Genomic DNA, 17212 nt, shown 5'->3' with positions numbered 1-17212 from the left:
TTGATACAGTTGATATATACACAGACTTGAGTTTACCAGTGGAAAATGTAACCGCACGACAATATGACAGTAGAACTGTGGCAACACTTGATGCAGAAATGGCATCTGTTGTTACCCCTACTATATAGATGTCTTGTCAATGAGGGACTACAGTGAGTGCTTGATGGGTACTTGTATTGTGGAAATAGTGGTGGGTGGAGCTACAATAGTTTTGATGTTTGGCTGTACACTATACATGTGGTAGTTTGAAAAGCGTGATAGGGGATACATTTGTCACTGTCAGTGTTCTAGGTGCATGAATTTATGGCCATACCATTTGAGATTCCCATAGTTGTATTGTGATTTTCTGGTAGTGTAGTGAGTTACCTGTCAACATCTTTTATTTGCAGGCATCACAGTGAAACAGTCCATGTCATACTTGATCAGTGTGTCACTGGAGAGACTCAGAGCCGGCAAGTTTCTATATACATAGTTTCATAGTGTACTGGTCTACTGGATAAAGTACTACCAAGATAACAACAGAACCATTACTGGAAGCGAGGTACTTATGGTGTGTTGTATGTGCAATGGTACCTTCATTAAATACAAGGCTTCTTTTGACTACCAAAATATAACCTACACTTATGCTTTAATACCTGTTGTCAGTGACTAAAATAAAGTAATATAACATGATTCAGATAATCAAAGTCCTTCTGTGCTCCTATAGTCATTCTGTACTCTTGTCAATAAAGTCCTTTGGTCCAAGTCATTACTTAATATACTCTAATAGAACAGTCATGATTTATAAGCATGCAGAACACTGTTTGTAGCTACTCTGCTGTGATGATCACATTTAATACCAGTCTTGTATTAATTGCTGGTGTTATGCTAGATGGTCACTGAACCTGCTACTGTCTCATCCAAGACCACACTTGTGTCTTCACCACTTAATGGTCCCTAAGGATATGATCAGCAACCTCAAGAATAAGGTGACAACTATGTGTATTGCAGTAATAGACTTTTTTAAACTTTTGTAAACTGCAAATATTGAAATTGGCAAAGCTGCATGAGGGCATAGTTGTCTACCTACAGTGTGTCCGGAAGTATATACTATGATTACTGTCTATAATGGTATACCATCTATTCATTTTCCTTGTTACATGTAGGGTGTTGAAGACTTCCCCATGGATGCACAGTCTACCAAGAAGAGAAGTCTTACTGCCGTACTGGTTCATTTGGTAGTCATACACCACACATGAATCTGTGTCTGTACCAAAGACCACACCCACCTGTTGATTAGCTAAATTCTTTACAGTCTGTTCACGATTAGTCTCATGCCAGGATACTTCCTGCTGAGTGTCTCTGTCTGTGGGTGCCTGGTTGGATATTTTTCATGCTGTGTGTTGCGTGGAATTGTTTGAGCAGTCCATCACTACCTCGTGGCAAAGCTGAAGGAATGAATGAATTCTGAATATTCATAATAATTAGTGAATGCTACTAACAAATACAATTACATGTATGAATTTTTTTATTGTACAAGAGGTAAATCAATCTTATCCAAAACAGCCAAGCTGTTAAAAGGGTGTGACTTTCCAAAAATAAGTAAGATGTGTTATATTACAAGTGATGATACTATAATTCATACTCTAACAGAGAGGTCAATAAATCTCTAATAGGACAGTCATTATAGTACAATACATTAAAGTTGGTTACTATACTAATGTTCAATGGTGCTTATTTAAGACCACTGAAATGCAATCATGGCATTTAAAAGTTTAAGTGCATGTACATCAACACTAGCTAGTGAATTTGTTTATTCTCATACCTGCAAGAAGACTAAAGCCTGTGAAGCAGGAGTCAGAAATGTAGATACTCTGTTGAATGCTTGTAGATCTGTCTTGATGCATCACTCACCATCACACAAGCCACATGATTGTGAAGTAAAATTGCAACTGTAACCCAAGTTTTGGAAAAGTTTGTTTATTTTGCAAATTACTTTACATCACATGATTAGCAAAGTTTGTTTATGTTAATGTTTCTGGATTTTATTTCTTTGAATCTACACTTACTAACAATACTGAAATTTTGAATTGCAGAAATGGACTACACAAGTCATTACGTGCAACTGTCACAGTATGTTGCAGCCCACAGGACGGATTTTCATTTTGGTTGTTGGTTGTCATTGTTTGGTTGTTATGGACCATATTGTCTTACAAATAAACTGTGGCATCTGATACCAATAAATGTTCTTGTCATATTTCATGCACTATGGTACAGACATACAATATGATACGTATGTATTGGTAATACTAATGTCAGTTTCTAGCAAATTCACTACACATAGTCTCAGTTATGCATGTACACACACTAAATAGGTCACTCTGTCAATAAATGTTGCAGTCCAATGGACGTATCATCATTTGTATAAATGGTGGATGGTACCAGGTACCTTGTATATACAATGACCCATGTGGTCTATCATAATTATGGTTGGGATTTATAAGGAAATGTACCACTCTGCGTGGGCAGTTCAAAGGCACCGCCAGTGCCATAATTTGTATATTGCACTGCTGCAGACCGCAGCGAGTGCATTATAACTTATAACGCACTGGTTGCGGTTTTTTAGACCACAACGAGTGCATTATAAGTTCGGAGTGTCTATGTCCACCGGTGTACCGGTTATTCTTAGAGCCACGTACATCTTATTTCCACCGGTGCCTCATATAATCATCTACTGATGGGCCTGCGCCTGTCACTTGATCACGTGATTAAACCATGCGTGTCGCACACTCACCACGTGTCGATTTCACGTATCATGGCAATTGGCGCCCAATTTGACACTTTTCAGCAGTGCTCCGCACGTGTCATGGTGGTTGGCGCCCAATCGGACACTTTTCAGAGCTGTACTGAGGACTTGTAATGGAAGTTGGCACCCAATTCGACACTTTTGAACAGTTTCATACGGCATTGGACGATTTAAAGCGAAATGGTTACCATCCACTACGTGTGCATAACAGTCAGAGTGCTGAAGATTACAACAAGCAGAGGAAAAAGAAGATAATTACTGACCTTGTAGATGCTGAGAAAATAAAGTACACATATTATAGTGTTGTGTGTGTACATTATGGAGACCCAAGAAGTCGTGGAAAGAACATTAGACCTAACCAGCGCACTTTTGCTATGAACTGCAAGACAAAGATAACTGTATCTTATGACAGGTAAGCACTACAGTAATTCGCACACAATGCTGTCATTTATGTAATCATTACTGCAGTCTTTATAAAAAGTTGTGCGTACGTCATTGCCACCTTGAGCATACTCATCGAGTGGGTCCTGCAATATTCGCACATTATCCAGTCAATATAGAAGGTTGACTGCAGCAGAAGAAGCCACAATTTCTGAGATGCTGACTGAAACCCAATACCAAACGAGTGAAAGAATTAGTCGAGAAGAAGTTTGGAAAATGTGTGACCCTCAACGACATCAGTAACCTAAAGACAAAGGTAAAAGAGCAAACCCGGAAAGGTCTTGAGGAACCACAACTGCTACTCAGTACACTCCAAAATATTACCACTACCCAGGATGCCCAAGCAGGAATTGTGGTAAATGAGAACAGGGGCAGCGGAGAAGGGGGGCTTCAACCCCTGTGAAAACATTTTTGGAGGGGCTTAGCCCCCATAAGATTATTCAATAGCATTATTCGAGATACTCTAATAGAGCAGTCACAATATTCTTTGAGGAGCAGTGTAGTAAGCTGCAGGTAATGACCTTTTCTTTTTTTTTTTTGGTCTTCGATATACAACTAGGCCATGGCATCATCATGCTAGACCCCCAGCCCCCCCTAAATATAGGTGTCTCCGCCGCCTCTGAATGAGAATAATATTGAAATTTGTTATTTGCAGACAAATCACATGACTAAACTGTTTGATAGGTTCCCGGAAATCATGTTCATCGGTGCACCTACAATGTAAATGGTCATGGAATGCCATTGTACTGCCTGGTAATGTTATATAACAGAACTTGATCATTATAAATTGTCCCTTACAGGAATGAACCAAGCTCTCATCCTGCATTTAGTGGTGACATCATGCACTACACTGGAATGTGTTAGTATAGCTAATGGACCTAGGTATGGTAATGTTAACAAAACTTGATCATTATAAATTGTCCCTTATAGGAATGAACCAAGCTCTCGTCCTGCATTTAGTGGTGACATCACTACACTGGAATGTGTTAGTACAGCTAATGTACCTAAGTATTGTAATGTTAACAGAACTTCATCATTATAAATTGTCCCTTACAGGAATGAACCAAGCTCTCGTCCTGCATTTAGTGGTGACATCACTACACTGGAATGTGTTAGTACAGCTAATGTACCTAAGTATATGTAATGTTAACAGAACTTCATCATTATAAATTGTCCCTTACAGGAATGAACCAAGCTCTCGTCCTGCATTTAGTGGTGACATCACTACACTGGAATGTGTTAGTACAGCTAATGGACCTAGGTATGGTAATGTATATAACAGAACTTGATCATTATAAACTGTCCCTTACAGGAATGAACCAAGCTCTCGTCCTGCATTTAGTGGTGACATCACTACACTGGAATGTGTTAGTACAGCTAATGGACCTAGGTATGGTAATGTTAACAGAACTTGATCATTATAAATTGTCCCTTATAGGAATGAACTAAGCTCTCATCCTACATGCAACAACCATAGCAGTGCTAATACATACCAAAGTACTAATGTAAGTCAGTTAGTGTAGCACACCCTCAGTTCTCAGTATACATTGAATGCACACCAGAGGAGGTTGGACGCGTTCATGTGAGCTGTACATTTTCATTGGAAAACCTTTGTTTCAAGACAATTTGTAATAAAACTATAGTGCAATTGAAAGTTTATGTATTCCTAAATCTAACAGCATGTTGAACCCCAGTGAACCCCGCTGATTTGGCTGGTAACAAAGCCAAAGTTTAAAGCGCCAATATAAAGAATTGTGCAAAATCTGTGTTTATGAGCAGGGTAATACAGCGACCTCAGTGTAATGCAGCGAAGGGTCATTGTTTCATTGTAGAAAAACGTACGTGACAAGTCTGGTGAAAATTGTATGGATTAAATTGCAATTTATTAATTTCACCCAAAATCTCGAGTGCTTTATGAAAACAAAGTACATAGCCTTGAAGCCTAATTGAAGGATGATCTGATTATCTAATGAACCCCATCGTTTTTCAGTTTAGTATTGCGACTATTGAGGATCATGTGAAATACTAGTGCAAAGAATGCAATTAAGAGCAATATATTTAAGTAGCGCTTAATGCGTGTCCAACTTCCTCTGAATGCACACATTATGGATTTTTTCCATATGAAAATTGTAGACACCAGTCTGGTCATAAGGTGCATGTAGTTATCATTTTCAGAGGAGCTTTTTGTATGTTTAACACGTTCTTATGCATTACCTTCCCCAGAGTTTCTGTTAGTAGAGCAGTATTTGCATCCACATTGTTCTGCTAGCTCTTTGAATAGCCAACTTATTCTAATAGTCTGTCTTGATAACTAAAAGGTGATGGCAGTGAGTTAGGTGGTAGACAATGTGACACGTGTACTTGGATGTTTTTAGTTTGTTTTGCTGCTCCCAAATATCTTAACATTTGCTTCAACACATGCACTTAACAAACAGGTGTCTACCACAAGTATATGCATCATGTGTGCTCAATAAGCATATGAACCTAAAAAACCAGTACCGCAATGCTATACTTTAGACACTCCTTTTATTTCAATTTCAGCATGGACTGTCTTTATCAATGCTGGCAACATCGATGAAGGTAAAGCCACGTATTAAGATGTGCGGGAGACCAAAACACAGTGGTACAGTTTGGTGTAAGAAGAGGAAAGTTATAAATTCTGAAAATATCCCACCTACAAAAAGGGTGAAATCCAGTACAGAAGACGTAAGTGTTAATTATATTTATTAACAGCATGTGCTCTCAGTTGCTGTAATTATTTTGGGAGCATTTAAGTGTGTACACACCCAACTAAGTTAGCCAAATGTTTTAATAGTAAAAGCAGCAAGAGTAAGTACTCCCTCCATAAACTTTGGAGTAAACTTAGCAGTCAGGTGAAGGGTTGGTATAAACAGTGGACCTGAGGACCGAGTACCTGGGACCAGGGGACCCGTGGGAACTGAACTTTTCATGAAATTTTTATACTTTACAATGTTTATACACTCTATACTTGTACTAGATATCTTTGCATATCTCAACATGTTGTCTTGCACAGCCAATCCACTTTTTCTTCGTCACACTGAGTACCTAACGTCACAGAAATTATAAGCGCCACTGAAAAAGAGTCTATTACATCAAGTTTAGAAACTGTGAGCAAGCAAAACAGCTTCAAGCGATCGCTGCATGTTACCAGCAGCTCAACAAGCACTGAGATTTCATGTGTCATGTACTGCTTGCATAGACCACTTCTTCACACCCGGGGTATTAATCGAGGGCTTTAAATTCTTACAAGGCTTTGATTTTGTGCATCACATGACACATGAAATCTCAGCGCTTATTGAGCTGCTGGTGACTTACAATGATCGCTAGATGCTGTTTTGCTTGCTCATAGTTTCTAAACTTGACGTAATAGACTCTTTTTCAGAGGAGCTTATAATTTCTATCGTGTTAGGCACTCTGTGTGACGAAGAAAAGTGGATTGGCAGTGCAATACTACATGCTGAGACTTGCAAAGGTATCTGGTACAAGTATAGAGTGTATAAACATTGTGAAGTATAAAAGATTTCGCGAAAAGTTAGGTCCCCGCAGGTCCCCGGGTCCACTGTTTATACCAACCCAGTATTGCTTGGAAGCATCTATTTTGTGTCAACAATGGTAAAACTGGTCTGTAGAAATGTAACCAGCTGAGCAAAGAAACCAGACCCATTTGCACGTTCCTCAAACTCCATGTTATATAATCCCTGTTATCTATTGTAATTATGAAAGAGTGGAATCCAAATGTTTCTTCAGTCTTGTATGATGAATAATTTAGGAGTGCACTTATGGAAAAGCTAGAAATTTGATTTTCACAGCAACAATATGGGAAATAATTTACAAGCGCTCACTTAATCATAACTCACAGACGAAACCAGCTGGACAGACGGGACTTGAATTAAAATTTTCACTACTTTTACCATATGTAGGTGATGAACACCACATGGCATACATGTAGTAACTGGTTGCTTAATGATACTTACTAGGTAACTGTTGCCAAAATAAATGTACTTTTGGGCTATATCAATGGTTGCTAAGTGTGGTTGTCTTTTGAAATGACTGTTTTAAAATGTTTTTGCTTAGCAACCATCTAGGACGGTGTCTGTCCAGAACCCATGTTAGCAAAAAAGCAGCCTGTGTAAGAGATATGAATGCTGTATAAGACCTGTAATTACTTTCTTGGTAAATAAGATTTGCTTCTAGGTGGGTTGTTCGTGCCAGCTTAAAATATGGGTGAAGCAAGTTCTTGAATGCGTTATGAAAGCCTTTCACAATGAGCTGTACAGGAGTAAAATAACCGGAAAAAGGAATATCTAGCCTAGTAGACTACAAGGAATAACAAATTTATTTGTGGTGAAAGGGGGCATGTCCTGTACTTATGCAAACGGAAATGAAGGGCAGCCTTGTGGCTTTCTCAGTTTCTCTAAAGAATTTGTATCGGGAAACGCGATAGGCAGATTATAAAACACTCCTGTGCATAATTTGTAGTTTGAATATAGTGTGTGATGCACTAGGACTATTCCAAAAGGGTGATTTTCGTCACGTATGGTATTTCTAAGCTGGTTTTTCATGGCCTTGTTTTTTCAGGTATGCACCATTTTAAGGGCAAGACCTACTTGAACAGTACTACTGTACTGTTTCATACAGTGGTTGTAGCAAACCCACATTTGTTTCTTAGCTGTTTGAGGCTTGCTTAGGGTATATCCTAAGTGTATATGGCATCCACGGCATGGCATCCACCCAACCTTGGAATGTTTTCCGCAATGAAAATAACCTCTATGGAATAATCCTAGTGCATCTAGCATCAAATCGACCAGAAGATACTTACAAAAGGAATTTAAAAGAAATTTCCCTGACCAAATATTAAATAAGTTTACAAACTTTCAACAAAGATAAGGGACAGACATTAGTTTTCTCCATAAATTTTTGTATAAGTATTGGTCAGTTGTGGTTACTATCTTCACCATGTCAGCAAGGTATGTGTAAAATTAGTCTTATTGAATTTTTTTTACAGAACACCCTGGGAAGACACCCCCCAATAGAAAATAAGACAACATGTAAGGAAGTACATTCCATGTGAAATACTTGACACTATTATGTACTGACAGCGAATCGAAAATGAACTCGCTGTGGCAAGTGCAGTGGTTGCAAGCACCCAAACTGTGGAACGTGCCCTGAATGTTCGGATATGAAGTAGTTTGGGGGACAAGGGCAAAAAAAGAAGGCTTGTAGCATGAGAAAATGCTCAGCCCAGTCAGTTGAAACCATGCCCTCTGCAGCTCATGGCACAGGTACATACATATGTATGTTTATGTTTTTACTCAGAAAGGATGGGCATGTGCATGAGAGCACAAACATTTGTATTGAAATCATTCCCAAAGTCCTTGTACAGCATCCCCATAGTTCATGATTGAAGAAAGTGATACACATATATAATGCTACAGTCTGCGGTTAAAAGAAGTGGACACCGCCAACACGTCATCACAGAAACGAGAAGCCTTTTCACTTGTTTTTATTTGGATTCTATAGTTTTTCACAACTAAATGTAATATCATGGCTATTGCCAAGACTTCTTATTATGTCATCTTTATGTTCCCGTTAGTAATATGGAATTAACTGTAAAAAATCGTTGTGCTTATAATAGTGTCCATCCTCTCTGACTTTTACTTTACCCCACCCAATTCATTTTATTCCAATTAACAGACATCTCTCAAAAAGACTATAAGAAATTGTTAGAAGTAAGTGTGTAGATAAAATAATATTAACAAATGTGACTGAATTTTTTACAAAACCATCAATGTACGCACTACATTACTTATGTAATAAACAATTGGTAAAAAAACACAAGTTCTACAAAAACAACTTACACAAGTATTTATCGCCTCCTAGTTAGTGAATTAACACTCTACTCAACTAATTCTGGGTACCATTGGGTTTGCCTGTCCACTGGGAGTTTGGAAAGCTCTATTTCACCTCCGTACACAGATTAGTTTCCAAGTTACATCTGTTTGTTTACGTTGCTGTGACAAAAGAATTTACTGATGATCTTTGCTCAGTGAATACACCTTCCTTATCGAGCACAGACGTATATATTGAACACTAACTATACCTCAGTAGATTGACAAATTCATGGTGAACGTTTCAACTTCATACATCATTGCATCGGTAAGTTATGATTGTACACAGCTCAACTTACGAGGCTAAAACTTGGCAAGCCCATCCATCTGTCCCTATAGATAACATAGAACCAATAAAATAAAATTTTAAAGTGTGCGTACATTGACGGTTTTGTAAAATTGGGTCACAAATGCATTCGATGATATTTAGAAACCTGTAGGCACAACAAAGTTGTCACTTGCACCAGAATCCAGTAATCTAGCTAGTTTGGTCTCTGAGTCTAAGCCACCATCATCAATGCTAACAAGCATTACAGATTTCTTGAAAGATCAAAATCGTAAAGTCCACACTGTGGCTGCTGATGGCAACTGCATGTACCGTGCTTTGTCTCATCAATTGTGTGGCAGTGAGGAAAAACATTTTTATCTATGTAGTTTGTACTGCAAGTGGTCAAGGGTAACAGTGATATTTACAGAAAGTACTGGATTGATGATATGCCTAGGGGAGTTGTTTCATTTGACCAACATGTAGAAGACATTGGAAAACCTAGAAGTTGGGGGACTCAAGTAGAACTTCAAACATGTAGTGATTTTATTAATCTGGATGTATACGTTTGTTCACACAACGCTTATGGTATTGTCCGATGGGAAAAGAAGGCTACTCCCAAAAATTGGATGAATCAGATTCCCCACAATGTATGTACGTACAACTACAAGATGTAGACACATTGAACTGTCTTTTAGCAACAGCCACTACAACAGCATTGTTCCCACTCAGGATGAGGTGCCACCACCTACTATCTTAGAGCAACACTGTGATGCTGTTGTGATTGATTAAGTTATATAAAACAGTAGCAATGCAGAGAAACTAAGTAACTTCCTTGTATTTCCTTTGCTTATTGAAATGTTATGTTTGGTCATCAAAATATTTACTTTGAACGATTTATTAGTACAGTGGAGCCTGTGTTACTGGTCACCTGAATTAAGTGGTCGTCAGCAGTCAAGGGACAAAAGTCCCGGATATCTTCCCATACAAATGCATGTGTTGTGGTCTGTATTGATCGGTCAACTGTCTAATGTGTATACTGGCCAGCCACAAATTCTCTAAATCTCCGTATACACTGTACATACATGTAACTTCGACTCCATGTTTAGCAGTCACTGCCTTATAATGATCAGCTAGTGGTGGTTTGTTCGGTAAACACTTTAATGTACCATTGGTATACTGTTTCAATTTACACGCAATTGTTATACTTTAATGAACACTTCATACCTGTCAGGCTTAACGTATTTATTAGCTATTGGAAACCAGCTGACCTCTTTTGTAACCATACCACTGACGCTAAGTACTGTTCTATGGAATGTTGTGGTTAGCAGATGTCTCTTAATATTAATTATCTTTTTATGACGGTGGTAATCACTAAAAGGCTGCTGACCATTTTGTGCAGGTTTCTCTAGCCACCTACATATAAATGCCATTGATATCTGGTCCCAAGGTTACTGTAACAAACAGGTTCCACTGTAGTGTTGTGATATAGGAAGTTGGTCACATATCATTCGGAAGTGTTGTGGTACATGGAAACTTGCAAACTACACAAGGCAAACATTGTATTTATGTAAGCCAGGAGAAGTTTAGTTGCACTGGGGTGTTTGCATTTTGATATAAAATTAAAAAATATGCATATTTCAGCTACTTTTAATTAATATCAACAATTACAGTGAAATGATGGTTGTAGGTTCACTCAAGCCCACCAGAGAGTCAAGACAACCTTAGAACAGGCTAGATTGATTTTAGACATGTTTTAAGATGCAGAGTTTAAAAACTGATACCCACAAGGACATCAAACATGTTAGAGGTAAACTAAATACCTACTGTAATTAATGTCCACTTTGGGATCAAAAAAATTCATGCAAATATAGATAAGGCAGCATAGCTAATACACCTATCAATATTATTGAGCCAGCCGCACTCCCTTCTTTTCAGGTAAATGGTTGATGAGAAACAAGTTATCTCATTGTAGTGGCCTAAAATTGTGGACCTTTTTGCTAAAATTGTGGACTTTTTAAATGAAATTGTGGACCTTTTTCCCCAAGAGGGCGGTTCTTCCGAACCCCCCCTGGCTACGGGCCTGATTATTAAATACACATGTAATTTTTTGATAGTTTAACTATATATCAAGTGTAAATGTATGTAATAACTTTAGCCAGCTAACTTAATTTTATACATTCAATTGTAAATGTAAGTTGTACGTATACTATAAGCCCTGCATTAAACAGCAGTTAAAATAATCATAATACGCGTAGCTATGGGACGGCATCAACAAACCGGCATCTCTTTTCCCTAACAACCACTCTGCATGCTTAACATTACGTGCGTAAGACAGTTGACGATTTCGACCAACAAATCACTTTTTGTAAAACTTCAAAGTAAAATTTACTGTGCACACGTGATCTTTACTCTTGCTGTTGACACTACTCCGCCCCTCTCCGGAAACTAGTATAGGTTTGCTTGGGCGTGGCATATGTGTACTCGGAAAAGATTAGCACGAACTGTTCCAGATGGAATTATCATCTAGTAAGTATTATGTAGTAACTATTATACAGACTACACTCAGGGGGGTAGGACAAGCGAGTATATGATCTTTGCGTAATGTAATTAAATTCCAGTGATAATTACATGATGAAAAACTAACGTACTAGCTACTCGCATCATTGTAGACGCCAAAGTAGATTGAATTTTAAAGAGCCTATAAAAACTTCAGTAGCCGTATTGTCTATAGGTGGCCCTTTTATACAGTGTCGATCTATGGTTGCTTCTAGCTTCTTCTTACTTCTTATCTACTTTACCAGTTAGGCACTGGAGGGTGGACACAGAAGGCAGAGCCTGTTCGAGGTGTTTACCCATAGCCAAGGAGCCTAAAAGCTATATTGTATGATATTAAAGGACACTGGAGCTAAGATGGAGAATATGGTATAGGGAAAGTATACAGTGTATATTGTATTAGGTTACAAATATGGTCTTTGTAGCTATTCTCAAAGCCACAAAATCCAGGTGGGGTTTAGTTTATGGGATATTGAAATCACTTGAATACATGGCATTTTATTGATCCACCCAGCCATGTCTAGCCAACCCAGTGGCCTCAAAAGAACCCAAAACATGCCAGGGGCGCTTATACTGAAAAGGGCATACATTATGGCTGCCATGATGCATAAGCAGACTTGATTATTTGATGCTTTTTATACTATAATGGCCATATAGAACGAAAATCTTTTACTGCATGGCATTAATAAAACTTTTTGCTCTGGTTAGGTGGATTTTGTTGAATATGGGCATAAATATATATTGCAAATTAGCTACTTTTTTATTAAGATTTTCAATTCACAGATTGCAGAAGTATTTGTTGGCAACAGCAAAGAATCCTTATCTTTAAAGGCTAACCCCGATTTAGCAGTAAATTTAGTAGCAAAAGAGTTTGGAAAGTTTATCAAGTTTTTTGTTGATACTTCAGAAGATGTATGTGTGGTGGAAGTTCAACGTCCAAATGCATTTGACATTTTGAAACAATCTCAGTTAGAAATATCAAGGAAAAAGGTTCCATCATGTATTCAAGAGAGAAACAAAAAGGATAAGTTATATAATGAAATCATATATTACCTAGAATTGAAAAAACTTCATTGGAATTCTAATGAGGTAAATTCATCAGGAACCAATTTTGTAAAATCACTGTGTGAGGTTTTATGGTACATAGACGGGCATCAAAGTACCATTTCTGCTCGTGGATATCAAATTCCTGCTTGTTTTAAAGATTTTCAGGGATTCAATGCTCCTGAATTATCAAAACATTGCAAACGCTCAGCAGGTAATATGTCTGCTGATATCATTCAAAGCTTGAGTACAAAATTATTTAGATTATTGCAAGCTAATTATTTTTCAAGAGAAAATTGGGCGTCTATGAGGCAAAGTTGTGAACTGCTGGCAAACACCTTGCATCTTTATGCATGTGAAATTCAAGATAAAAGCAAAGTCATGAAAACTATTCATTCATCTGGTACACCCTGGAGATCCATTGACAAAAGTATGGATATTTTGTATTTAAAGCCAATTGGGAGTGTTTGCATTGAGCTTCAAGATATCTGTGAACAGCTCTCAAAGGCAGGCCCTTATTCCCTAATTGATTTGCATTCTTATCTACCCTCTGATAACCAGAAAAAGTATTACATGGTTAAGAAGCTTAAAGCTGGCTTATCTGTTTCTGCATTATTACTCATCTACTCAAGTGGTATTAATTGTGGAAATGCATATTTTGTTTGGCATGTACCAGACAATTGTCTTGATCAAGCACTCAAAAACAGCCAAGTGGTCATTGAAGAAATTAAAAAGCATGTTCCAGTTTATCACACAAGGATGATGATTCAAGAATTTATTCAAAAGTTTGGGCGGGTAACACATACAGTTAAGCCAGCAGTTTTAAGATATTTTTATAAAGATCTTACAGGTGACTGCTCCAGTAGTGACACAACTGATCAGGCCGAAATTGACGGACGAGTGAAGCAAGCAATTGAAATGGAAGATCCATCTATAGTAATGGACCTCCGGCATAATAATTCTGGCATGAAGTCTCAATATGACGTGTTTTGGGATGAATGTAGTAAATTACTTGAAGAATCAGTTGGTACAGCCGTGGATGATCGTCGTCATACAAATATTACACACATTGCAAGTGCAATATCAATCCGTGACTTTAGAGATCAAGTAGCAGCAAGATGTCCAGCAGACACTAAAATTCCAAGTGTAGAATGGATTAGATTACAGTTTTGGCCCAAAGCACCCAATTCTCTAAGAGCCCTCCACCACACAGGCCGTTTTAAAGTACGCTTCAAAGTTCAACAGCGTCAGTCCAGAAAAGATCACCCAGATTGTCATTACGCAGCTGGTGTTTTTCGATATTTAAGAGAATATGCAGTTCTTTTTAGGGAACACTGCTTATTTTATTGCCTCGATGACAAACATAGGATAAAAATTGGCGAGCCCAATGTCCCAGTAGCAGCAGCTGAGCGAGGGCATCGTGTATTCACAGCACCTGGCTCAGAGTTTTTGGTGGCTGATCATGACTTTACAAAGTTCAGCTTTATACCATCAGTCTTTTTTAAAGTTGCTATCCCAGATGATATTTCTGGCTCTTGGTATTCAGGTAAAGTCCATATTAGTTTAAAAGAAGGTACTTTTGAGCCATCCAGTCCAATAAGGCATGCTTCTGAACTTATTTCTTTGATCGAAACAGATGTTCAGTCAAAGCCTATTTTGTTTTTATATACTGATGGGGGTCCTGACCACCGGCTTACTTTTATTGCAGTTCAGTTATCTCTGATTTCATTATTTCTACAATTAGATCTAGATTATCTTTGTGCAGCCAGGACAGCCCCTTACCATTCATGGAGAAATCCAGTGGAGCGCATTATGTCAGTCATCAACCTGGGACTGCAATGTGTTGGACTCACACGGAATGGAATGGATGATGACAGCGAACAGTTATTGGGAAAAGCTGGAAATATGAAGGAAATTAGAGCTGCAGCTGCTAAGCATCCCACACTGAGAGAGGCCATAATTGATTCAGTTGCTGGTCCAAAACTCTGTCTTGCACAAGTCCTATCAAGACTTCAACTAAAACAAGAAAGTTTTAATGTTTTTAATGCTGCTACTGCAGAAGCTATGGACCAGTCTTTGACTGTGCTAAAGCAAATTGATGACACAATAATAAATACATCTATTAACAAAAAATCCCTGCCTGATCACCCAAACTTGAAAGAGTTCATGCAACATTGCTGCAGGAAGCGGCATTACTTTTTTGAGATCCGTAAATGTGGCTCTTTAGAATGTAATATATGTAAGCCACCTCGATTATCTGAAGAAATATTTAAGCAACTTAATTCATTGCCAGATCCTACACCTGGAAGTGACAACCATTATTTAAGTTTCAGCCAGATATTTGGTCAAGTTACCACTGAAGAACATCGACCATCTCTCCATGTCAAGACACCTAAAAAACACTACCATTTTCTGCAAGTGTGCAACATGTAACGTAAAGAATGTTGACATGATGATGTTGTGTGAGGAATGTGATATGTGGCGTCTGTTGTACTGTAAAACAAAGTTAAAGAAAACACAACGCACATCACTGGAGTCATTGCTTGACAACTATTCTTATACATGTGGCTCTTCATTACAGGATATGGAACTTCCAGAGCCCTTTTCAGAAGTATATGTGCGCAATATCAATTGCTATGACCCTATTGAGAAGCTGTACTATTCAGCAGGCTATACTCCAATATGTATTTACTGTGCTGAAGAAGTTGAAGTTGATGTGGACTCAGTGTTTTACCCTCAATGTGCACACTGCCAAAAACCTAAAATAAAAAAATAGATCATACTGCTTTTGTAATAGTGTATTATACAATTTTTCTTTATGTGTCAGCTACTGTATGAAGTTTTTATGTGACTTACAAATAATGAGATAACCTGCCCGCCCGCATCTGTTATTCTATGAGAAGCTGATGAGAAACAAGTTATCTCATTGCAGTGGCCTAAGTAAGGTTCATCAGTGATGTAGCAATGGCACAGTGATGGGTGACACACTATAGTTATGCATACACAACTTTCAGGAGATAGCTACACAATGCTGTAGGCGTATGCAAGCCAGATGAACCAGATAAAGGAAGACAGCCAAGCCACTAGAGCCTAGTAGCTACGCCAGGTGAAGGCAAAAAAGATTAAGCACGTATTGAATTGCCAGACACCAACACAAAGAAAGTTCGCCATGCCAGCTGCACAAGACAAAATTGTTTACTTGTATTTTATATGTAACTGTAAGCTTATTGTAAAGAGCATGGCATATGTCAGTTTAATGTTTTCTTGTATTGTTTATTTACGTGAATGAATCCACTGGCAGCTGGCATGGAGACTTGAGATGTTACAAACATAAAAACTTACTTGTAATCTTCTTGTTTACACAAGTGGCTTCTGGCTCTCCTGCACGGGCATCACTAATCTTCTTCGCGCAATATGTAACTAATTAAGCAAGGGTGTGGTACTGGGCGTTATATAGAATTACACGTATGGTCAAGTCATCAGCACAAACAGGAGCAACGATTATACGTTTGTGCCTTCATTCACAGGCGAATCTATCCCCGGTTAGTTCATGTCTCTAGGCCTCGTAGTTTTCTCAAACATTAATTATTAATTATTTATTTATTTATGACGTAATTTTAACCGCGTTTCGTATTATTCTTAGTACTTGGTTGTATAATAATGGGCTTGTAGATGCCCAGGCAAGCTAACTTGCCAGGCTAGGCTGCAGACCTTTGAAGGTGCAGATATCTAGATTGCTTCCAAAAATTATCCAAGCGCAGCTTGAAGGTTGCAACTGTTGGTGCTGAAATGATAAAGTCAGGTAAGGTGTTGGTGACACGCCTAGCTTACCACAAGATTCGAAAGTGGAACCGGATATAAAAAAAGCGGTATGTACGAGGCATGAAGGTACTATGAGCGAAAGCATGACAACGTGTAACAATTACGGTTAATGCGATATGCTTTGTTACAAAATCTACGGTTTGAATTCTCTCGCCAAAATCTCTCACAAAGGCCTAAATACTTGCTGCAGTCTGTTGGGTTACTAAGCCATTTACGAAGTGGATATTTAGCCAGTCACCGGTCACGGTTCAAATATTTATTTAGCCGGTCGTTTGTTGGGAAGTGTCACCTATAATAGGGTCCGCTGTCACAGTGATATATACTAAGCCATTGCACCATTTGTTTACAATCAGTTTAAATAGTTGCTCCATACCTTATGAATGGCGCATA

The 17212-nt window shown here is 38.2% G+C and overlaps 1 protein-coding gene and 1 long non-coding RNA gene across 2 annotated transcripts; both read left to right on the top strand.

Annotated features, from left to right (window-relative positions):
- LOC136262753 (uncharacterized) lies at positions 1-1513 on the top strand. Its single transcript, XR_010704301.1, has 4 exons — positions 1-152; positions 390-541; positions 872-968; positions 1146-1513. It is a non-coding gene; the product is annotated as an uncharacterized lncRNA (long non-coding RNA).
- An 11919-nt stretch (positions 1514-13432) lies between these two features.
- LOC136264971 (uncharacterized) lies at positions 13433-15433 on the top strand. The gene has a single exon (XM_066059734.1). It carries the CDS (start codon positions 13433-13435, stop codon positions 15431-15433), a length of 2001 nt encoding a protein of 666 aa, XP_065915806.1.
- The last annotated feature ends 1779 nt before the right edge of the window (positions 15434-17212 follow it).

The sequence above is a fragment of the Dysidea avara genome, chromosome 8, assembly GCF_963678975.1.
Source record: "Dysidea avara chromosome 8, odDysAvar1.4, whole genome shotgun sequence".
NCBI lineage: Eukaryota > Metazoa > Porifera > Demospongiae > Dictyoceratida > Dysideidae > Dysidea > Dysidea avara.
Note: the sequence above shows the minus strand (reverse complement) of the source record. Positions and strands in the feature narration are given on the sequence as shown.